The following is a 23812-nucleotide window of genomic DNA, read 5'->3' as shown; positions in this document are numbered from 1 at the left end:
GGCACGCACACCCATTTGCACAAGCACTGGCAGCCCCGTGTAAGCTCCAGGGATGTGCTGGCAGCCTCTGCCTGTGCTCACACACACATTTCACCTCGCTGAGCCCAGCTCCTAAGCCAGCGGTGGTGCCTAACAGGAGTTCAGTTACACAGCCCCTCTGCATGGCGTGCCGTTTGGTGCAAACCGGGAAGCCTTTCAGGCAATCAGGCAGTAATAGACCTTGTGGACGCTGAAAGTCCCCCAGATAAAATTTACAAGGCCTGAGAGAGCCTGCCTGGCATTATTTAACGCTTTAGTAATGAGCACCTGAACAGGCAAGATTGCCTGGGTAGTTTTATTCTGCATAGATGAGCAGTCAGAATTTCAAAGAGGGGCCGTAAATACAAGCGTGCGGAGTGGCCGATGGTGTCTGATGTTGGCATGGAAGGCGGTTGTGCTGAGGATATGAGAAGGTGAGAGAGCAGGAATAAAGGGGAAGACGTTTTCCCTCAGATTCCCGACTCCAAAAGCCTTTCTTTAGCCAGGAACGCTGTTAGGTCCGCCAGCAATCCTTTCCCTGCCTGCCCATGACCGTGCGCCTCTGCGCACGTGCCCAGGCGGCTGCGAACGCGCAGCTTGCTCAGGCAGGCTGCAGAGCGGTGCTAATGCCTCCCGGAGCCACGTGTTGTTGGTGTCCCCGCGTGGTTAATGAGGATGTGCAGCCGTCTGCGCGCTAGGTGTTCGCCCGTGCACACCGCGGGGTTACTGCAAGCCACAAATTATGCTAATTCTTTGTATCCGCGTCTGCATTGTTAGTGAGGGCTGTAACAGAGCCGTGAAACCATTTTGTACGGGCATGAACAAGAAATGTAGCTGCAGTTTGGTACGGGCTGTGTTTATGTGCACTGATATTGCTGCTCATGTACGGCTCCAACGTGGCTCTGAGTAAAACACATTCGGCGTTGCTGATGTCAACCAGTAATGAACCACTTTTTCATTTTGGCAACACACGCCGTTTTGCTGAACATTTGTGAGGCCCGAGGAAGGGAAATGATCGTGGTTAGAGGCTGACGCTCTCTGAGCACAGAGGGGCAGGGATGGAAGCGTAAAGCCAGCTGTGAGAATTTCCACTTTTTGCTAAAACACGCACCATCCGGCATCTCCCATCTCCAAATATTTGAAACCTTTTCTTTCCTGCCAATGCAGAACAGGAAGAGACCGAAATCACAGAGGTGCCATAGGGTGGGACTGGCAACCCTCCAGCCAGCCCCCTCCCATCCAGGTGAGCATTCCAGTTGCTTTTTGAGTGTTGTGAGGACTTCTGTGTGTTCCTGGAGGGATATTTAACAAATGGCTGGCGTTCTGAGTGTCTGTGCATTGCCAGGGAAGGGCTTGCTTTTCTTGTAGGTGCTAGCATAGCAAGAGAAACCTCCAGTCCAGCTAAGGGCTAGCATAGCTCATAGTGTGGCAGAGGAAGGTGCCGTGTGCGTTCATGCTGTTGGAAAACCACAAACAAGTTCTAAAAACTGAAGCTGTCAAATCAGCGTACTGCTGTGTGCAGAGTGGTACGGATCGTGTGTGAGGTGTGCCAGCACCGCTGTGCCTGCTAGCCCGTGTGGGCATTGCGGGACTTCGTGCAGTGAGGGGAGCTCGTGCTCGTGCAAGGAGGGGAGCAGGGAGCTGCCGTGGGCTCACGCCTACGCCTGGCTGTGCCCGGAGGGCTGTCGGAGTGCTGCCGAGGACGGTGTTATTGTCTGAGTGCTCGCACGCAGCACCGGCTGATAACTCCCTGCTGCTTGCTGCCTCTGCCCTGTGATTGACTGAGCGCTGTCCCTCACATCAGCGTGGGCTCCGCTCGCATCGCCGCCAAAGTTAGGAAAAGCCATTTTTCCCCTTCCCGTACACTTGCAGTTTCCAACCCAATCGCTAGCCCCTCACCACCACCTTCTCTGCAGAAACCCCCGGCGCTGGCAGAAACGCGCCAGGCTGGTGGAATGCAATCTCACTTCAGAAGCCTCATTAAATTTGTATTCCTTGGAGCCCTACAAGGAAGATGCTGGTCTGCCTTTGTCTGCCTGGCTTCCTGCTCACTTCGGCTGATGCATCAGGACAAACACGATGCCTCTGGCACCAGCCACCTGCCTGGAGACAGACGCAGGTGACAGGCCTTTTTTGCTGTGCCACCCCCTGTTTGTTACTTAATTGACAAATCTGTCTGAAAACTGGAGTGGGGGGGATATTTTTTTTTTTTCCTAGGCACCATCATCACTCAAATAATAAGCAAGAGAATTGGGCAAAGCGCCCTTAGGTCACCAGCCTGATGCAAAGCCGTTCCCATCAGGTGGTTGTTCGGCAATTTACCGACACAACCCAACTCTCGCAGGGGTCCACGCTGCGAACAGGGCTGGGATGGGCGAGCAGAGACCCGGCTGTTCTCCTCTCACCTCCAAACCCTGAGTGAGTCACAAAAAGCCGGCGATAAATAAACGCCAGCACTCATTAGAGACCTCCTGTCAACACCAAGCGAAGCCCCCGCAGCCGGGGATGTCTTTATCGGGAAGCCGAGGTCTGTAGTCCCGTCAGAGGTCGGGCTGTGCAGAATATCTCTCCCGCACTGGGGCCAAGCACCCCTTTGGAGGAGTTCCCCCAGCACCCAGGACCCCAGCCCAGCGCACCCCGCTGCCCCCCGCCCCGAGCACGCAGCCAGCAGCCCCGTACCCGGCTCGGGACCGCCCGCACCGCTTCGGGGCCGGTCCTGCCGCAGGCACCGGGGCTGCCTGGCCCCGCTGCCCCCCGCCGGGACCCCCCTCACCCCCGGGGTACCCCCGGGCTCCCTCCGGAGGCCGTGGCGGCGCCGTACCGGGGCCGGGGCGGGCGGGGGCCGGGCCCGGGGCTGGGTTTTATAGCGCGGCCGCAGCGCCGCCCGCAGCCCGCAGGGGCGACAACGACGGCGGCGGCGGCAGCAGCGGGAGGGGAGCTCCGGTACCGCTCCGGGTTCCGCTCCGCAGCCGCAGGGGGGGGGGGACCGGCGGGGCCGCCCCTCGCCCCCCGGAGGGGGTGGGGGGGGTTACGGCGGAGCGGCGAGAAAAAGCGGCGGGGTGAGGGCTACGGGGGGGGGGGGGGGTCGGGGAAAGCGGCTGGAGGACGGACGGACAGACGGACGGACGGACGGACAGACACAGACGCGGTGCTGCAGGGCGGCCACCCGGCCCCGCGGTCCCTCCCCGGCATCGCTGCGAGCCCCCGGCTGCTGCCGCCCCCCCCCCGGGCGGAGGTGAGTGCTGAGCCCCGCGGGGCGGCCGAAGGGACCGGGGAGGGACCGGGGGAACCGGGGGGGGGGATCGGAGGGGCAAAGGGGGACCGTAGGGACCGGGGGGCTGAGCCCCCTCCCGCTGCCCATCCATCCCCTCTCTGCCCGTGCGGTGCCCCCCCGGGTAGGGCCAGTCCCGGGGCGCAGCTTGCACTCGCTCCACTCCCCCCCCGCCCCCAGTTTACTTCTTTATTTTAACCCACACGCACTTTTTTTTTTTTTTTTTTTTTTTTTTCTTTTTCCCTGCGAATACAACAGCTAAATCCCTCGGTTGTGTGTTTAGCCAACTCTCCCTGGAAGCTCTGGAGAGTTCATGAATATGCACAAAGGAGAGCGCTTCCCGGGGAGGCTGCCTCTATAATGAGCTGATTGAGCCGTGCCTGCAGCGGGGCTGTGCTCCTGGGGGAAAAGTTGGGAGCCACAACTGAGCAGCTTTGTGTCCCCGGCTCTGGGGAGGCTTGGCCTGAGTCCCTGTGGAAGAGCAGAGCCAGGAGAGGCGTCCTCCCTGCTCGGGGGTGGTAGCGGATCCAGCCCGGCTCCCATCCCTCACAATAGCTGGAGTCAAAGCTTTTTCCAGAGGATGTGTGGAGAATTGTGCGCCTCGCACATGTAGGATAGCCTTTCTGCTTCGTACTGGCTTGTTTAGAAATTGGTTTTTCCTATTTTCCTACCTTAAAACCCCAGGTCACTTAGCAGGGGCACTACACGGCTTGGCAGCAGCCCCCACTGCAGCCCAGTCCAGGACCTTCCTGTTCCAGGTGCTCTCCAAAGACACCAGCAGAAAAGGTCCCAGAGAAAAAGCAACCACCCTCCTTCCTACTCAGGGATGTGATGGCCAACAGAACGAGCAGGGCATGGTGCCCCTGCGGACATCAGGCACTTGGACAGGGTGGGAACTGCTGGATCTGGGTGTTACCGAAAACCTCAGGGACAGAGGAATAAAGGTGGGAGCTGCAGGTCCCTCAGGCAGGTCCAGGACCTTGTATCTGCGGTGCCTCCGCACCCTGTGTCGCTCGTACTTTTGTTTTGTGCACAGGCACAGCAGTGTGCTGGTTAGCAACCCGAGCTTATGCAATTATTGGGATAGCATTTTGACAGTTGTGCTGAGTCTGTTAAGATTTAATGTAATATGCAAGCAAGTTCTTCTAAAACCGGGCTGATGCCTGCCCGCTTTTGTGGCACAAGACAAGCCTCCAGTTAAGTGGGCTGAGGAGCTGTGCACTGCCAGGGAAGTGCTGTTGCAATTCAAATGACAGAATAAACACACAGAGTCTGTGCCCACGAAGCTATGCATGCATACACATCAAGGCCGCTACCCAAAAAGCTCGGGGGGTTTTTTAGAACAATTTTCCCTTGAAAATTGGGGCGAGCTTTTGAAACTAGTTTTCTATTCTCACCAGTAAAACTTTGCTCGGGGGACCCCTCTCCCTCTCCAACAACCTTATGAAGTGTTGATAAAGATATTATCCACAGCATCAGCTCCCTTTGATTGCTCTCTTCAGCTGTGTGTCTAGATGGAAACCTAGCAACACAATAACTGTATTGAAGGGAGACGTTTCAATAGCTACACTTCTTTTATCACGTTGGATGCATCTTCAGAGGTTAGAATCATCAAGTCAGTCTCTTTACCCCTTTGGAGCCTTGTAGTTTGATGGGGCCCTGAGCCTGAAATAAAACAGACGTGAACTAGTGAAAAAGACAACCAAAACAGAAAGGAAATGCTTAGTATGATAAAAAGATCCATCCCCCTCTTCTTCCTGCTGTCCCTTTGAAAGCCTGCCATAGTCTCATGTGGAAAGTACTCCGCTAGGAGGGGAGAATGCCCGTTTAATAGGAAGTGATTCCAGGGGAAACTCGCCGTCAGTGTTTGTGACTGTTTCACCTTTACACAGGTGGGGAAAAGCTGAAGGGCAGCTGGCCCAGGGCAGTTTGAAGCAGCACGGTGTGGGAGAGCCAGCCTGGCGCTGGGGAAGGAGCATCAGCATCGTTCCAGCCACCCACTGGGGTGGAGATTATGACTCAGTTTCTGAGAAGTACAGGGCCAAATTCATCCTGGGGTTAAATAAATAAATAAACTAAGGGCTAGTCTATCTAGATTTACCTCGCTGGCAGTATCCTGGTGGTCTTATCTCTGCTGACAAGTGTGATGCCTGCTGTCTGTACTGCAGTGGAGTAAGTGACAATAGTTGACTGGCCCTGTGTGTGCTGGGGGACACAGAAACGAGGGGCTTCAAGCTGGTGACATCTGTTAGTTTTCAGGTGTTTTGGGAGAACGCCTTTGCCAGGTGCCAAAATTTCTCAAAATACCCCGTGTTTCCATGGCTGCTCCTCCCCAGATCTTGTGCTTTTTAAGCGGTAATGAATTAAACATCACAAATACCTTTGTCAGACCAAAAGAAAAAGTGATTCCGCTACAAGATAACTTCGAACACTTCTGTATCTGTCATTCCTGAACTGTCAGCGAGAAGTGTTTTCAACATGCTGTATTGTGCAGGAGTTTGTGGGGGCAGCAGCGATATGCGGGTACGGGTATGTAACTGTAGAGCTTGGGAGTGTGGTGGGATGTGTGCGTTCTGTATGGCACTGCAGGAGGATGCGAGTACAGCGTTACCATTTTGCATCCCCAAAAAAACCACAGCACATCTGAAATCCTCCTGTGATGCCAGTGCTCTGAGATAAGTGCTGCTTATACAAGACTTGCCTGGTGGGTATGAGTACTTAGTAAGTAAGCTTGACTGAAACTGGAGAGGGATCAGAGTTCATACCCTGACAGCATATGGAAAATCTGGATAAGCTGTGATTTTTATTTCTGAAGTTTGAGCAGGTCCTGCTGTGAGTCCCAGGGCCTCTGGGTGATGTTGCCGTGATCTCCCTGCATACCAACATGCAGTAAATCCTGGCAAGGCTCTCTTTAGCACGCAGCGTTTAGCATTCAGTTGGTTTAATCCTCTAATCTTATCAAGCACTGACATAAATGAGGGCTGAACAGATTAATTCATTTGAAAAAATCAACCCCCATTTTATTCCTCCATGTCGTGGACAAATTTCTCCTTTCACTTACCTGATTGGCTTTTCTTTTTTTTTTTTTAGCCATTGTGAAAAGTCTCCAAGTATAGATTTAGGAGCAGTGGTGAAAGGTACTCGGTAATTGGCTCTCCTGCGACATGACTTTATCTGCTGTCTGTTTCGGTAGCCTCGGGGGATTTCAGGATCCAGCCAGCGACCTGGTCTGGGAGCCTTGGTGCTGGGAGGTGCAAGGCTGGCACAGGAGGGAGCTGCTGGGGTGCGTGGGCACTTGCTACATCCTCGGTGCATTTGCTCTTAGGGCCTTTGGTGCCAGTGAAGAGTGGGATGTGTCCTTTGCCTCCCTCCTTCCACTCTCCTCCCTGTTCCCTGTGCACAGAGGTGTGTGTGAGCTGCTATCCGGCTCCGTGGATGTGTGGCCAGGGGCAGCATAATGCATTTCCAGGCCTTGTGATGAAGCTGAACGATGAAATATTAGTTTCTAGCGCTCCCTTACGTCTCCCCTGTGATACCACAGAACAGGCTATCTCTTTAAATGATTGATTTCACACAGATTTACTCGAGTTCATTCATCCCGATGCAGCTTTACCAGGGTGGATGTTCTCTGAGGTCTAGCCTCGCTGCTGGCTTTTGTAGGGGCTGGATCCTGCCTCCTTTTCTGTTGCAGAGGAGGACCAGGCTTTGTGAATAGCTGTGCTGCATTCAGTGAGATTGTTTAACGCCGACAGTGCTGTGGTGCCTGTGACTCAGACTAATGCAAGTCAATTTAAAGGACAGATTAAGCGCAGTGTGGGTATGGATTGCAGTGTCTGGCCCTTAATGAATAATTCAGGAGCGTGGAGGAGACAGCGTAAGAGTTAAGTGCTTCATCCAGCTGTAGGTGCAGTCAGCAAGAGTTTCCACTGACCCCAGTCCACAATACATTTCAGCTCATGGTAAACCGTGAGTGGAAGTTGTCCTACCGATGGCAGTGAGCTTTGAGTGCCAGCTACACCTGCCTGGATTAGCACTTGGTAGAACAGTATTTCTGACCCTACTGCCAGTCACACTGTCATTAGCTGTCCTCTGCAGCACCAGGAGAGAAGTTCTGAGATCTCAGCGCTGCTTCTGAGTCATGTTCTTCTAGTGTTGAAAAACAGGGAAGATTAATAACTGGAGTGCCGCACCATTAGCGGGTGGAAATACAGATATAAAAAAAAAAAAAAGTTTGGCAAAGCAAGTTGTGAAGGTGTAATGTTTGTCGCTCGGGGTTGGGGATGATGCCCTCCCTTTGCACAAACCAGGCACTTGGATTTCACCAGACCTGGCTGTACTTCCCACCCTAGGGTCCATTTGTGCCTGTCCTGCCAGGGGCTGAGTGCAGGCTGCCTTCCTGGGGATCCCAGCTGCCTCAGAGGGGTTTGCTTTGCCCCACTCATAAGCCATGCTGATGTTTTTTGATGTAGCATCACTGCTTTTTTTTTTCTTCCCTTAGAGAGTCAGAGCATCTCCTCTTTCCTGCTGTACCTCTGAAGCCTGAACCCCCCAGGCAGCCCGTGTTCTTGTTCCCAGCCCCGGCAGAGCAGCAGGGCCGTGGGGACAAAACCCCCTGCAGGCAGGGCACCTGGCCGGGGGCTGCGAGCAGGGCTCCCAGATGGCTGCAGCCTTGAGCTCCCGTCCCTCTTTCCTGTTTTGAGCTCTCTCTGTTTGCTGGGAGAAGAGATTTGGGGAACAAGGCTGGGATACTTTCCCCGCCATCTGCCTTAAGGCAGCAGGCTTGCGAGTTGGCACAGTCGGTTCCCGATCTTTGCCAAGCTCTGTTAATAGAGGAGGGCTCCTCCGGAATAGAAGGCACGTTGCAGAAATAGTGCAGAAGGGGGAGAGGCCAATGTGGTTGGAGGGGGGTGAAAGACATCCTGACAGACGTCTGGATTTTCAGCTGCTGCTGCTCCTGTCTGTCTGCTGCTTTATGTGGGAGAGTCAGAGGTGAGAGTCGTTTATTTTCTGCCTGGACCTCAGGGTGAGGATGTCATTGCTGCTGGGGCCTGGCTCGGTGCTGTGAGCTCACTCCCTGAGTGAACGCAGTCACGGCAGTGAAGTCACTTTGCACTTGTTACTGGGGGCACCAGCCCAGGATCCACCTGCCCAGATGACTGCATGGATGAGCTGCGGTAGGTTCCAGGGCATCCTGTCAGCTGCTGCCACATGTTTCAGTTTGCACAGCAGGAATTTCTTGGACTTGAGCACAGAGTAAACAGCGTGCTGGGAGATCTTGAATTTTACTCTGAGCTCACTTGGCTGGCTGATGTTGGGCTAGCAAGTCAGAGGTTCTGATTATTCATCTACATGTTTTTCATCTGATTTTAAAAATAGTAATAATTCCCTGCATTAAATTGTACTTTCAGTTCCAGGATTATTTAGCCCAATATGCTGTTTCTTTCAGTCTGTTTACAAAAATATATTCTAGTGGCCCTGGTTCCCCCTGCTTTCCCATGTTCTTAAAAGATCTGTGTTTGCAGAGTAACAGTGAAGAAGAAGGTTCATGTGTCAGTGTTGGACTCTGCTGAAGTCCTCCCTACTGAGCACGGGAGGAGCTGGGGAATCTGGTAATTTTAGCAGGAGATTGGGAAGAATTGGGTCCTATTTTTGCTCTGCCACAGATCTTGTGACTTTGAGCAGATCTGGAAGGTCGTGGCAATAAACATGACAGGGTTTTGGATGTCTCAGTGTCTAGGTGCCCGATTTGTGTCGGTGTTTGCTGGAGTTGTAGGCACCATTGCTGTTCCCCCAGCAGCAGCTAAACCCAGGAGCTATTTCATGTTGGTTGTAACTTGCCTGGTCTGTATTTAGCTTCTGTTAAAGTCAGCAAAACTTATGGCTGAATTCCAGCAGAGCTGGAGCTAGATTGTGGAACCTTGCTTAATTCATTTGTAAACTTGCATATAATCCGACCCATGTCCCTAGGGGAACGAGAGAATTGGATCTGATAGGTGTTTGCTGAGGCTTTATGCAGGCTCTGATGGAAGCCGGCATGATGCGCAAATGCAAAGTGCTCTTTGCTCCTAGGGGGATGTGCTATATGTTGACTTGTTTCTTGGCTCTGTTGTATACCCAGGAGCTGGGAATGAATTGCTTTTGAGTGCAGTACTAAGGTCTGTGGAGACAATTTAAAAAAAATATATAGAAATCCTAATCCTCTCTACTGCTTGGGGTACTGCTGAACATGCAGCACGCTTGATTCCCTGAATCGAATCATTTGTCTTTTTGTTCCTCTTTTTAACAAGGCAAATGAATTCCCGAAGAAGATGGGGCTGCAAACCCAGATTTGAATTAGAGCCCAAAGGGGCTTTTTAACTGTGTCTGAGAAAAGCCCAGAGCAGCCCTGCCTCCTGCCTGTAAATCAAACCTGGACACACACTGTGTCCTCACATTTCCTCTGCTGCCTCTCCTCCCAGCCCTGCACACCCTCCCACTTGCTTTCCAACTAACAGCTCGTGCCAAGTTTCATCTCCAAGCCAATTTTTATGGCTGAGCTGAAATGGAAAGGTGGTCAGGCCCACAAGAGCGTGAAAGTGACTCAATAAAACAGTGGGCTCCATTTAAACCGAGGGTTGTGAGTCGGGACAACGTAGACAACAGCTTGTTTTGAAAGCTAAATCTGTGTTGCTGGAAAGCCTGGGCTAGTTCTCGAACCATGCAGAACGCTGCTCTTCCCAGTGCAGCCTGCCAACAGTTGCAGTTTCCAAGCTCAAGGCCCAGGCACTGCAAACTGTGGTTTTTCAGGACCCACTGAGCATTTGTCAGTGCCTTGCACTCCACCGAGTGTCAAATCTGCAGGCGTGCCTTGGAAACTGATGTATGTGCTTAGAGCCATTTTTTTCCGCATCAAAATTGAGTTTTGATTTCCCAGGCCAATCCTTCTCCCCATCCTAACCCTTACATCTTAGCTCTGGTGGTTCCTGTGGGGCTCTTTGGGACAGGTTGCAACTGGGCAACTCACTTGTGGTTCTTTGGTTCCTTTCTTTTCTCTGTCACTGATGTCAATATTCTTGTGCACAGAGCATGTTAGAAACATTGCAGCATCACAGGGAGTTATAAAACACTGTCCTGTGACAACTAGCAACAAGATTCATCAGCAAGTAAATGGCCCTGTGGCACTGCTCAAACTGAAAATAAGGAGCTTCATTCCTGTAAATCTGCTGCGTGGAACCAATTCCTTGGTGAGAGTTGCCCTGCAGAGACTGCAGAGTTCATAGCTTGGGTTTCTGTGTAAGTGGGAAAGTTTTGACCCTATTTACATTCCTGTAAGAGGGAGCTATCCTGTAAGTAGCAGAGACAGATTAAGTTAAGACTGTGATGACATTTCCTTCACAGACCTCTCGCTATTCCTTGTGTTTCTCCGGTAGCATACAGTGATGTGTTGTGGGGGAGATCATCCCTTCTGGATCCGAATCCTAGCATACATGAGGCCAAATCATCCTGCATATGCACCACCTGCCTACATTCCCATCAAGTCAGCTACGCTGCACACCCCGCTGTGTTTGCGTTTCCACGCCTCTGACTCATCTGGGAGACGACTGCAGAAAGTTTGCTCCGTCCTCAGCCAGCTGGGCCAGAGGCAGTTCCACTTCAGCATGGGGCAGCGGAGCTGAGTCCCTCTGGAAAGCATTTTCCAAGTGTCTGGGCAGGAACAGAGCGTGGTTGTTTGTGGAGGGGGATCCCAGGAGGCTTCGGGACAAGCATATTGTGAAAGGATGGAGGATGGGGTGTCTCAGGGTGCGGGATGCGAGAGCCATTCCGAAGCAGGTGATGTGATTTGCTCCAGGAAAGCTAGAAAAATCAATTGCTGAGACACAAATCCTTCCTGTGTCTCGGTGTTTTAACTGCAGGACTTGCTCCTGCAATTAGCACAAGCAACATCTCAGCTTGTGAACGTCTGGCTGAGAAGTGAGGGAGGCAGTAAGGAACTGGGAACCATTGCCTGAAACGCTCTGATCGTTTGCCAGATGGCAATCCCTTGGTAGCCTTTGGGCTGGATGAGTGCCCTTCACAAGTTTCCTGAGCTCCTGCAGCCTGCACGGCTGATATTCTCTGAATTTCTGATGGCACAAAGGGACAGGGGTAGTGTCTGCCCCTTTCTGAATGCCTGTGCTAGGCTTAATCACGCTCCTCGGGGTCTGTGCTGGGAGGGAGGAGAAGGGGGGAGAGAGAAGGGACACTGCTGCTGCCAGCTCTGTCTTGGTGGCTTACATCTGTATCCTGGACACACAGCATTGCTGGCAGCTGCTGGCAGCAGCATTTCCCTCCATTGCTCAGGGACTAACAGGAACCAGCTCTTTGTTGTGGCTGCTGTCTGCGTTAGGAAGCATCCTGGATTCTCCCTGAGATTAATGTGTCATTAAAGCCTGTTTGCTTATTCCGAGAGCCTGCCCCCTCCTCTGCTAACGGTCTGCAGGACTGTGCTCACTGAGCTGTGCTAACATTTAATGTGAGTTTCTGCATGGTCGGTGCAGCTGGCAGCACTCTTTAAGTCCTTGTAGTGGCGGGGGACCTGCTGACGTGCTGCTCGGGCACGGAGGCATCTCGTCTCCTCTCTGCAGCCTCCTCTTCCCCGCAGGAAGTTTTCCCCCTGCCCTGAGAAGCCTTGAGCTCACCCAGGTCCTGCTCTGGAGCCATCAGCTGTGGCACCTGCGATTTTTACAGTCTTTGGGTTTTACATTTCTGCTTCCAGAATCCTGGGAAGATGAAAAAGCCGTGTTAATTAATCTCGTTGCAGAAGCACCGGGTTTCAAGGGGAGGAGAGCGGTTGGCTGCGTAAATTTCAGGGAAAAGGAAGTGGGGAAAGTAGGAAAGATTGAGATCCTGATTGAGAATCTGTTGAGATCCAACTTCCAAGCACGTACCAGTGACTTTGTGAGTCCCTCCTCATCCAGCAGTAACTGGTACACGAATGGAACATGAAAGGTACATGAATGGCCTAAGCATGTCTTCTGCTCCCTCTTCTTTTATGGAGGAGACTACAGCAAGGCTCATCCATCTTTCCTGCCGCTCTGTGGAAAGCCCTGCTGAAGAGCTAAGTCTGACTGAAATGCCGTGTTGCCATGTTCCCACCACAGATGGCAGTCCTTACAGCCTTCCTGTTGTGAATTTGGCATTTGCTGATGTCAGTAAATTATAGCAGCAAAAAGGCAAGACCTTTAGATCCATCAGAGTGAGGCAAGGAAGCATCTGGCATGAGGCACCCTGACCCATATGGCTGGGACATGTGCAGATGGGGCTTTTTGCCTGCACCTCCTTTTCCCTAAAGGCCAGAGCACGGTGAGAAGAGCTGGCTGAAGGCACTTCAGGTAGAGGGGAGTGCTCCTCACAAGACGTTCTTTTAACCTTAATTGTATTTTTTATGTTGGAGGGGCAAGAAGCGAAAATGAAATTACTGCATGGTTGGCAAGGAGGGCTGGCAGCGTAGCTTGGTGTTCCCAAGGCTACTTTTCATCGTGCTGTTCACACAACCATGAATGGGGAGAAAGAAATCGTCCTCCTTCTCAGGAATGAACTAGCAGCTTGTGGGGACACTGGCGAGGGGCCTTTAGGAGCGCTTTGCTTCGCCCCAGCAGCACAGCGCGCACAGGCGTGCTATTGCTGCGGAGCTGCAGATGGAGCAGAGCGCACAGCCAGCCCTTGTCTTCAGGCTTCCTGCTGCAAGGAGCAGCTGTGGGGAGCAGGGGCAGAGCTGGGAGCATGCAGCTGAGCACAGAGTGGTGTCAGTGCCCACAGGGATGTGAAGTGGGGAGCCTGAGCGAGGGGTGGGATAATAACTGAACGGCAGGGGCTGACTGCAGGACAGTGGTGTGGGAAGCTGGAGATTATCTATAAAAGAGCAGCACACAAGCTTTGGGGGTGGCAGATTATTCCAGGGGCTTGGGAACTCGTGAATCCTCTCTGTGGTGTGAGATTCCTTCCTGGAGTGAGCGATGCTCTTTAGGATACTGATACAAGCCCTGGTTTGTGGCAGCCGTCTGTATTTAATGATCTGCGAAGGCTTTGTTATGAACACAGGTGCTCAGTGGCAGACAGTGGAGCATGGAAACCCCCCCACCTTTAACAAGCTTGTTAGCCTGGGCCCCTGGCAGCTGGCACCCAGGGTGCTTCTGAAGCCTGCATCAGGACGCCCGGAGGCACGCAGCGCATCCAGAAGCCAGCCCTTCACTTAGCAGCAGCAAGCGGCTGGGGCTCAGGCAAAATCTAAGTAAGATCTGTAGTGGGGGGGGAAGTCCTTTCTGAATCATATCAGAGCCTCGGCTTGCTTGGTGCCGGTTTGCAGAAACCTGTAAGTGCCACATGCCTGAGTGCCAGCGGGGCCTTATCATTAGCACCGGCAAGTAACTCAAGTGGGAAATGTGGCGCCGGGCTGCAAGGCATGTTTCATGAGACTGTAAGCAAGAAGCTGTCTTCCAACACCCTCAGTCATTAGTTACAATAATCAGGAGCAAATTATTTTATCAGGAAATGAATTTTCTTCAGCATTGACATGCATGATAGCCACGTTCTTGTCTAGCTTTACCTCTGCAGCAACCCTGGGATGGCAGGACCCCAATACGTGTGGTTTGATGCAGATAAACCCTGGCGATCTTTTTCTTTAAAAAGGGCCACTGTGCCAGCACTTTGAAGTATTTGGGGGTATTTTTTATGTCTTTTTGGAGTTCTTTGAAAACTGTTCTGCATACTGCTTCTTCCTGGAGTCATTTAGGAAGCAGCATCTAGGGCAGACCTCCCAGATGGTACCTGCTGGAGCCCTGGTGAGGCTGCCTTGATTTCCCAAACCAGTGCCGTAAGGAGTCCTCTAGCTCCAAGGCAGTGGGACTGCCAGGTTTCCTCATTAAACCATTCAGGAAAAATGCAGTGTTAAAGTAGGATACTCAGGTGGCAGAGCTAGTTCTCATTTGCAGCATCTTACTCCCGATGAAGCACAGCGGAGTTACTGATTGCTGAAAGCAACAAAGCCTTCACTTTTGCTGTGCACCCCGGTGTGGATTCCAGCCCCATGTTACCTAGCTCTTCTCTCCACTTAGGCTGTTCTGCGTGCAGGTAGTGGCTTCTCACATAGCAAACAGCTTTTAAACCTCTCTGCTTTTTCCCCAGATGTTGATCTTGCAGTCCCTTTCTCCAGCCTGTTCCTTGCCCACGTGGCTGGGTTGGAGGTAGAGAGATCTGAGGGAGCTGATGGTCCTTGCTATCTCTGTCACCCGTAGGCCTTTCGGAGCTATCCCGGGTACTGGCAGGCACGCTGGTGGTTCAGAGTTTGCGTGAAATTGGCTCTCTTTGCAGAGGTTGGCTGTCTTTTTCCAGCACAGAGGTTTTTCTGCACAGCACTGGATCTGCCTGATGCTACAGCTCAAATGATGCTTGCAGAACAAAGTGGAGTTTGCAGCTTGTCGCACACAGCCCCCATCTGTGCCGTTTTGTGCACTCTAAGAAATTAGGTATCTTGCTTGTCTCAAACGAGGCACCAAAATAAGTGTCTGTTTTTTTTTTCCTTTTGATCTCCTGAACACCTGCATCTGTCAGATGGGTACTGCACCACCCCCTCCTCAGAGATGCTTGGAGAAGATTCAGCTCAGCCCTGTGTGTTCAGCCCTCAGACGCTGTCGTGACAGGCGGCGTTGAAAAGCTCATGAGGAAATTAATAATTCTGCCTCTGAGCGCCAGGCTTGAGCAACGTGCAGGAAATGAGGCATGAGACCACACGCTGAACAATGAGGAGAGAACAAGGTAGCGAATAGCTGCTGGGTTGAGGAAGCATCATCCATCGCATGCACTGGCAGAGGTCAGAGTCCTTGTCTTTGGATACTGGGCTTGGAAGAAAAACTGCACTGCAAAGCATTTACAGAAGGAGGGCAAATTAAGGATGCTGTGTCAGCCCTGAATTTGGCATTTCCTGACTGGTGAGTGCTTGACTTTGCAGCTAATCTTTCCACGCTGTTTTTGGCATGTAATTATGAGTAGACCTAATCAGTGCTTGTCAGGCACCTGGAATAGAAGGCAGGTGCAGGCAGGAGATCCTCAGTGTCAGGGGCTGAGAGTGCTCCAGCCAGCCTTTGTGCCTCTGCAAGCAGGTCAACAGATCTGACCGGCTCCTTCCTCTTCCAGCTGCTCTCCTCTTAGCCAGCTTGAAAGTGCCTGCAAGGGGAAAGAGGGGCAGGACAATCGGCAGCCTGAAAGAGGACACCTCAGGAGTGAGTGTGCGTGAATGTACTTGGTGACTTGCATAAAGCTGGGGAGCTCAGCCAGTCCTCCAGCCTCCGTACAGCCCTGTCTATTGTCCTGGCTCCTATGGGAATGTGAAATTGCAGAGGATAGAGCTTTAATATACATGTATCTTTAAAAACAATAAAGTTGAACCTTTTTTTTGTTCCCCCAGCAAGCACATTTACATTGTTGGAATGCGATTCCAACAGCACTGTGCTGCTGGAGAGTCTTATGTCACTCTGATCTGCGAAGTGCCTGGGGCCTGGCAGTGGCTTGGTGTGTCTTTCCAAAGGAGCAAGTGGGAAGGGGAATGCCAAGGGCCCACAAAGAAACTAGATTAAAGCCTAGTTGCTGCATTGTGCTGTACAGCTGGAAAAGATTTGTTTGGTTAATAACAGAGGAGTCAGCCCAGCCAAGAGTTTAAACCAGTACCTTTACACAGCATGTGCATCTCTGGGCTTGCATCCCGCTGAAATGGGTTCTGAGCCGTGTCCTCAGGCAAAGGGCAGTGGCTGAATTAAATCAGTGTTTTCAGAAGGGTTTCAGGAGATTCAGGGTCAGGTGCCAAGACTGAGGTGTCCTCAGCCTGCTCAGCTTTTCCAGGAGTGCAACACCTTTGAAAGTCAGACCTCCAATTAGGGACCCAGCATCATACCTAATACCTCCTACTGCTTCGTTTTTCCCCCTCCTGCAAGGCAGCGAGACCAGTCTGCATTGGCAGAGGGCAACACATGGTAACTGTGCGCTCACTTACAGCTGTGTTGATAAAGAGAAAGCAGGGACCTACACAGCCCTTCTTTGTTCTTTCTGAAAACGGTACTTCTGGACTAGTCCTGGTGATTCAAGTGCAGAGGAGAGGAAAACTCAGGGTCCTGAGCCTCGGTGTTGCTGTGGAGCACTGCTGTAGAGTGGGTAACATTAACGATGCCCTCCAGCCACGTTACATGGCCAGGGCTGTGTGCAGCATTCTTCAGCGTGACAGGGCCTGGGAGCACTTTGTCCATCCCCACTACCATCATTACAGAGATGGGGCTTTTTACAGGAGCTGGATGCTCTTAGGATAATTTTGCAAGCACAAAGCCCATTTCTCTCCCTCATAGAGGAGCTTTATACAGCTCATACAGGGGCCAAAAGCTGCCTTTGGTAGAAACTCCAAGAGTTTTTAGGAACACAAAGAGGATCACAAAACTGCTAGCTCTGCTCTGAAAGCTTTGCCCATGGGAGAAACAAATGTGAAGTTTAATTATTATGTCGATAGGAATCTCCCATATTACAGAAATTGTCTTTCCTCCCTGTCTAGCCTTGTGCTTTCTTTCCTTTTTTCTCTCTAGCTTGCTGATGCACAAGGCTTCCTTTTTTTTTCCTGTAAGAAGGAACAACTGAGTAATTGAAATGGAACACTAGTGAGGATTTTTTTTTTTAATCTGAAAGTTGGCATTAATTAGTCAGGTCGGGTGTAATTAGCTTCCTCATCTGTCACTGCCTCTCCCCAGCTTGTCAATGACTATTTCCTATCCTGGAATTCAGCAAAAAAAGAGCTGTTTGGTGGGAGCTGCACGGCTGTTTTGCCTGGTCGGGGTGCAAGTGAGTGACAATAAAAAAATCCTCAGGGCTGGTGGGGTCAGAGCTGGATCCCACTTTCTGCAGTCAGGAGCAAAACTCTTGTTGATCATAAGGTCTCCCAGGTTTGGCTCTGACCCTTCACTTTTGCTGTGTGCCAGGCTCAAAGGAGTTATAATTATTCCTACCCCCAGTCACATCTCTGCAGTGCTGCTGTGGCCTTGAAGAGGCAAAACAAGTCGTCAGCTGGGTGCTGGCATTATTAGCCCCTCCATAAAGCTGCGTGTTTGTGCCAATGGATGGTTTGAGTGTCTTCATGGCTGCGTGTCTCTCCACCGTGGTGGCTTTTCAGAACTTACATCTTCAGACCAGGCTTTGTAGGTGTCCTGGGAGGATGTTAAAACTGCCCAGAAGGCTAAATGGGAAAGGAGGAGGGATTTTTGTGTACTGTACTACAGACTCCTCCTTCCCTATCTCTCCTGAATCCCCCTCCTACCCCTCCCTCTTCATCTCCATTAGTTTCCTACAAGGTCTCCCCGAGCTCAGCGGTGCTGCTGAGCCAGCAGCTCGCCTGCCTCTCCCTCTTCTCTTCCCCTCCCCATCCCCAAGGGGTTCTCGGCTGGATGAAGGAGCAAGGCAGCATGGACAAAGATGCCAGGCTCCGAGGTGGGTGAGCTGAACCCGAGCTGTGCAGGCCCAGCACAGCCAGAGGGATGCAGGCTCTGTGGTTCCTTGAGATGTGTCCCCTTTGCAGCACGCTCCGTGTAGGCAGCTCTACAGACCCTGCTGGTCAACTTCACCCACACTCTGGCAGCACAGGGAAGGGAAAAGGCCCACATCTACCCCAAGTCAGGTGTCCTGGGGAGACCTGCCCGTTGCCTTACGCTGTTTCACTCCATGAATGTGTCCCACGTGCGCAGCCTGCCCACACAGCTCGGCCGTGCAGGAGGCAGCAGCGGCTGCAGGCTGTGTGGGCAGGCCCGCGAGGCGAGGGGAAGGGAGGAATCGTGATGGAGGAGGGAGGCAGATTCTCAGCAGCTTGCGAGAGGCTGGAGGGGCAGAGAGGGAGCAGCCGGCTGATCGGGGAGCCTGGGGCTATGGCTGCACTTCAGCTCTGAAAGGTCTCCTTGAGACCTTTGTGGGTTAACTCAGCAGTTGTTCAACAGCTGCTGCCGGGCTTCCCCTGCAGCCCCTGAGCTCTCCGTGCTTGAGAAGCTGGTTCAGGCTCCGTTTTTCACTGGGACTGCACACTTATTCACTGATTTTATGCTCCTTGTGGAAAATCCTGAAGGCAGCAGGACAGGGTCCCTGCCATGGGGCACCCCATGGTGACCACAGCTGGGGCTGTTGCTTCTTGCCTGGACCAGAGCTGTCCATAAGGCAGCGCTGTAGGGTCCTGCCAGCTCTCACTTTGTGTGGTGCAGCTCGGGAAGCAGAGGGTAATTGTGAGGCAGAACCTGCCACGGAGCGGGTGGTGGAGGTTTCCAGTTAATGTACTTATGTATTAACTACTCTGCCCAGTTTCGTTTAACTTGCTCTGACTTCACAGGAGCTATGCTTGTAGCAGCACCTTAAATACAAGTCAGCAACCCTCTTCACAGAAGGATCTGCCACCCTACAGAGCCGTGGCTGTTGCTGACCAGGTGTGAGCCTCTTTGCTTAGGATGGGAGCCCAGCAAACCTGAACGCCTACCCCAACAGGCTGAATGGGTGCCTCTTCTGCAAAGAAATGGATCCAGGATTTCTAGGAGTGCTCTTCTCATCTTCTGACCTGGAGCAGGCTCAGCTTGCTCAGGAGTGAGACACAGCTTTGGTTAGAGCAGCAGGATTGGGTCCACTCTGCAAATCCTGGACATGGAAAAGTAAACAGGCCATGCTTTGGTGCTGGGAGCCCCTGGGTAGTATGGGAGGTGGCGGAGGGAAACCAGGCCAGCCTCCAAGTAAAATTCAAGCAGAGAAAATGCATTTCACTCCCATCCTGGCCAATTTCAGGGTTTATCTCCCCCGCCAATTCAGCTTGCTGTGGTTTTGGGTTGGATCAGCTTTCATCCTGACCCAGGCAGGATCTGACGAAGGCGGTAAAGCCGGCCGAGTCCCAGGGGCAATGCGAAGCGAGCTGCGTCTGGCTTTGCAGCCAAATCATGTGGTAAACCCTTCAGAAAGGAGTTCAGAGCTGCCATGGAAGTAGGGCAGGAGGCACACACCTGCTTCCCCCACACACAGGGGGAGGCTGCCACCCTCACAGCCCAGCGAGGCCCAGGGGCCTCCCTCCCTGCCTCCCTGCCCTCGTCCTCCGGCCTGCACCACGTCTGGATCCGTCCAGAGCCCTGACTTGGGCCTGATGTGAGACCAAGTGATCCTGGGGCTTTTCCAGCGTTTGCTGTGCTGGGGTTTACATCAGAGTTTGTGCACGGTCGTGAGCTAGAGGATGGCATGCCTTGGCCTTCACGTATTGTGGGGCCCTGCTGTTACAAGGCAGATTTTGTGACTGCTGTGAGAGTGGAGGGAAGAGCCAGAGGGAGATGCCTGAGGTCTGATCCTCTTCCTTGAATTGAGGATTTAGATTTTGGTTAAAAAAGATGATGGCATGATGTTTTTTTCTACCAACTTATTACTATCTCAGTCTCTCTTGCTTCCCTTTCTTGTCACGTGCAGGCTCTTCTGTTTCAGGATTACAATCTTCTTCCTCCTTCTCCTCAGTAGCTCAATAAATGGGAAATGATTCTGGCCCTTTACCTCTCTTTCTTTCTAAAAAGTGACTACATTTGCTTGATCAGAGTGACTCCCTTCTCTTGAAGGGGGGCCCAGGCCCATGGGGAAAGAGCAGCTGGGTGGAGCGGGCATTACCACAGGAGCACAGCACCCAGCCCAGTGGGACAGGCGAGGTGACCCATCTGTGCTGCTGGAGTCAGGAGCTGGAGCTTGGCTGTCTTTTTGTGTGTGCTGAGGGCCTGCCTGGCTGCAAAGCCCAGCGGTGCGGGATGGCCCCCGAGCTGGGGCTGGCACCAGGCTGGGGCCTCAGACGGTGGGTGACATTGCTGCCCTCCTCTGCTTTGTCAGTGCTTGGGGGGGTTGTGGCAGCTCTGCAGGAAGAGCAGGAGTGCTCGGAGTTTGGAAGAGAAGGCAGGACTGCAGTCAGGAACAGCTGGGAGGGGATTTACATGCAGGCACAGGGACTTGGGAAAGCCTCCTCTCTGTCATGATGCAAGAGAGGCTCTCTGTAACAACAGCGGTGCGCCCTGGTGCACGTGCCCATGAAGTCAATGCACCTGCACACCAGGAGCCGTCCTGAGCAGCATTGTTCGTAGGCTTTTGGCTCATGCAGTGATGCATGGCTGTTCAGGGAAACCTTGGGATGCTTCCTGGCTGTTCAAGATTGTGCATCCTGAATACTAAAGAAATCTTAATGGAGCCTAAAGCCAGCCAGCTTCCTTCTAACCGTTGTAGAGACCCAAAAAGATGCCCTTCTGCTTTGTTCTTGCTGTGTGACAGCCCTCTGTGTGAAGGGGTAAACAGCACAGCAGAGTTTTGTGAGCTGCCCTCTCCTCACCCTAATTCTTCACCTCCTGAGGATGTGGAGATCTGGCAGAAGAAGGACTGTGGCCATCTGCCATCAGTGGTGCCCATCTGTTTTCACACTGCGAGGCTGCAGAGCAGGAGGAGGATTCGGCCAAGGCTTACACATGCCCACCCGCACAGCTCCCTGCAGCCTGGCCGAGGTGAGTGAGGCAGCAGCAGGAGCCTGGCCCACAGCGAGGGGACAGGGAGAGTCCCTGCTGTCCTGCTGCCAGGAAGGGCGTGATGTCCTGAGACAATCCCAGCTGCAGATTAAAGCCACTGATGAGCATCTGCGCTTTCCTTGGCGTGGGCAGGAACGCGGAGACCAGAGCTCAAAGGTTTTCCCACAGTGCTGGGAGCGTTCTGCGCAGCCTGCCAGCACGGATACTCTCCAGGCCAGAGTAAATCCCATGGGAGCTGCTGCGGTCAGTGTACAAAGCCACAGGTTTCACCCGGGCTGACCAGAGCCAGAGGGATTGCTGTGACCCTTGTCACATCCCTCTTCTGCCAGGGAGCTTTTCTGTCCCCTTGCTTGGCCTCTTGGCCCAAATTCCAGCAGCCCCCAGGTCTTCTGGGGACCTAGAGTTAAGGGGCCTTGGCAATTCATCTTCCTGCAGATAGAAGTCCTGTTAAAATAGAAACACTGGTTAGGAGTGAAGCTCTTAAATTGCTTCTGGCCTGTGTGTAGATTGCTCGCAGCTATCAGGGTCAAGCCATGAATTGAACGTGTTCATTAGGGAGAGGGGGCTGCAGGCTTTGCTGCTGGAGCCATAAAGGCAGTGACCTGTGCTGGCTGTGGAGCTGCCAGGCTTTGCTTTAGGGACCACCACCTGGGCTTCCCACCTGGGGGGCTCCCATGCGACAGCAAAGAGGGGCACGTGGAAAAGCCTGAGCCCTTAGCAAAGGAGAGCAACTCCCAGGCAGTCCCCCTTTCTTTCCTGCCCAAGTGTGCGCTGATCGGGGAAGGAGTTTGCTCCTTTCCCTGGGAACAGTGTCTGCTTTTGCATCCTGGTTGTTCTGTGGAAGCCAGGAAAACCCACTCCATAAACAATAGTCGTAAACAAAAGCAGGGCTGAGATGCTCACGCAGCTGGGGAAGCACTCGAAGCACTCAGAAGGGTCACACCGAGCACCAGAGGACTGCACTTGTCTCTGGGAAAGGCTAAGGACCTCTGTGGAAGATCCCTGCCCGATCCCAGGGTTGTTCAGCCCTTCCCCTTCCCATTCTGGTGGTGGATGGCCCTCCAGGGCAGGGTCACAGTCAGCTCTCTGTGGGAATCGGCATGTGCAAGTGCGTGCATACGTGTGGGTCTGCAGGCATGGGTGCTCAGGGGCTCTGTGTGTGTGCATGCATGGGAAGATAAACACAGCTATAAATACCCCAGAGAAAATCTATTGTCAGTTTTAATGAGAGGAAGATAGGGTCTCTTGGAATTTCGTCTGGTAGCTAATTAAGTGTTCCTGCTGCTGTGATCAGAGGCAGGGCTGCGCAGTGTACTGCAAATCCCCTGCTGTCTCCAGGCCTGGTGCTCCAGGAGTCCCCAGAGCACTTGGCTCTGTGACTGTGGTTTGAACTTCTCCCCTCTGTGGTTCCTGGCAGCAAGGTGTGGAATACTCCATGAGGAGCCTGCCCTTTCAGTAAATGTAGATCTGCAGGGTCCAAAAGGAACCATGCATCGCTGTTGAGAGGTCTGGAGCGTGCCTCCCACCCTGGCTCCACCACCAAGACCCTTGGGTGACCGCTCTGCATCCCAGCTGTGCCTCGTGACACCCGCTGACTGCTTTTCTCTCCCCCTTTGTGCAGGCACTGGACATGGACACGGAGGATGACCCCTTGTTACAGGACTCCTGGCTAGACGAGGAAGATGAAGAGGTTGCCTTCAGCTCACGGAAGAGGCAGGAGGGTGCTCTGCTGTGTGGTAAAAGCCCGTGCAGAGCCAGGCCACTGCGTGTCACGCTGCCGGCGACTGGCTTCTGGAATATTGTTGGCTGGATATTCACCAACCCGTACTGCGCCGGCTTCATCCTTTTCCTTGGCTGCGCCATCCCCGCTGTGCTTGCTGTTGTCATGTTCCTCCACTACCCAGCCCTGGACATCGACATCTCCTACAACGCCTTCGAGATCCGTAACCACGAGTCCTCCCAGCGCTTCGACGCGCTTGCCTTGGCCCTCAAGTCCCAGTTTGGGTCGTGGGGGAGGAACCGCCGGGACCTTGCTGACTTCACCTCTGAGACCCTGCAGAGGCTCATCTTTGAGCAGCTCCAACAGCTCCACCTCAACGCTTCCCACCTGGGGGGCAGTGCGCGGGCCAAGCGCAGCACCCCGCAGGGCAGGACTAGCCCCCAAAAACCCCGTGCCCACCTCAACCTGGGAAACCAAACTGCCCGAGCAGAAAGGGGCGCCCCGCGCTGGGACTACTCAAACACTTACGTTAGTGCCAACACACAGACACACGCGCACTGGCGCATTGAGCTCATTTTTCTGGCTCGGGGGGATGCTGAGAACAACATCTTCACCACCGAGCGCCTGGTCACCATCCACGAGGTCGAGCGCAAGATCATGGACCACCCTCGCTTCCGGGAGTTCTGCTGGAAGCCCCACGAGGTCTTGAAGGACCTGCCCCTGGGCTCCTACTCCTACTGCTCCCCTCCCAGCTCCCTCATGACCTACTTCTTCCCCACTGAGAGAGGAGGGAAGATTTACTACGATGGCATGGGACAAGACCTTGCAGACATCCAAGGTGAGCTGAGTGCTGCGGGCAGGGGTTGGCACGTTTGAGGCACACATCTACAAGTTCAGGCAGTCACTTACAGGTGTGCAGCTAGGAGGGGCGGCTGCCTGGTGTGGAGAGGAAGATGCTGCCTTGTTGTGCCTTGAGGAATTGTCTGTTCTGTGCTGGGGCCCCTTTTCCACCCTTGCAGCAAAGCCCTTTCTGCAACACCAGCCATGAGTCGCACAGGCCCTGACAGGTGAGCAACAGGGACAAGTGCAGGGAGTTCTGCATTGTACAGACACCTTCCACTGGTCCTTGGCTCCTGTGAATGACTGTGATTCATTAGAAGCGTGTCAAGCCTTGGACAGACAATAGGGATGTGCTTTCCTGCACTTTGGAGCAGATGAAAGAGGTTTGTGGGCTGCTCTGGAGCTTGAAAGGCA

The 23812-nt window shown here is 53.0% G+C and overlaps 1 protein-coding gene across 7 annotated transcripts in view; it reads left to right on the top strand.

Moving 5' to 3' along the window:
- The window catches only part of DISP3 (dispatched RND transporter family member 3), a 104596-nt gene that overhangs the window by 59515 nt on the left and 21269 nt on the right, over positions 1-23812 (top strand). For 5 of the 7 annotated variants that reach the window (XM_068658334.1, XM_068658330.1, XM_068658331.1 and 2 more), the window contains one exon: positions 22460-23396. In XM_068658334.1, the coding sequence (XP_068514435.1) occupies positions 22460-23396 (937 nt within the window). Of the gene's footprint in view, positions 1-3115; positions 3254-14844; positions 15235-22459; positions 23397-23812 lie in introns of those variants that run through there. The other 2 variants (XM_068658335.1, XM_068658337.1) reach the window with 2 other exon arrangements.

The sequence above is a fragment of the Anas acuta genome, chromosome 22 (assembly GCF_963932015.1).
Source record: "Anas acuta chromosome 22, bAnaAcu1.1, whole genome shotgun sequence".
Lineage (NCBI taxonomy): Eukaryota > Metazoa > Chordata > Aves > Anseriformes > Anatidae > Anas > Anas acuta.
This window is presented reverse-complemented; position numbering and strand designations above follow the sequence as displayed.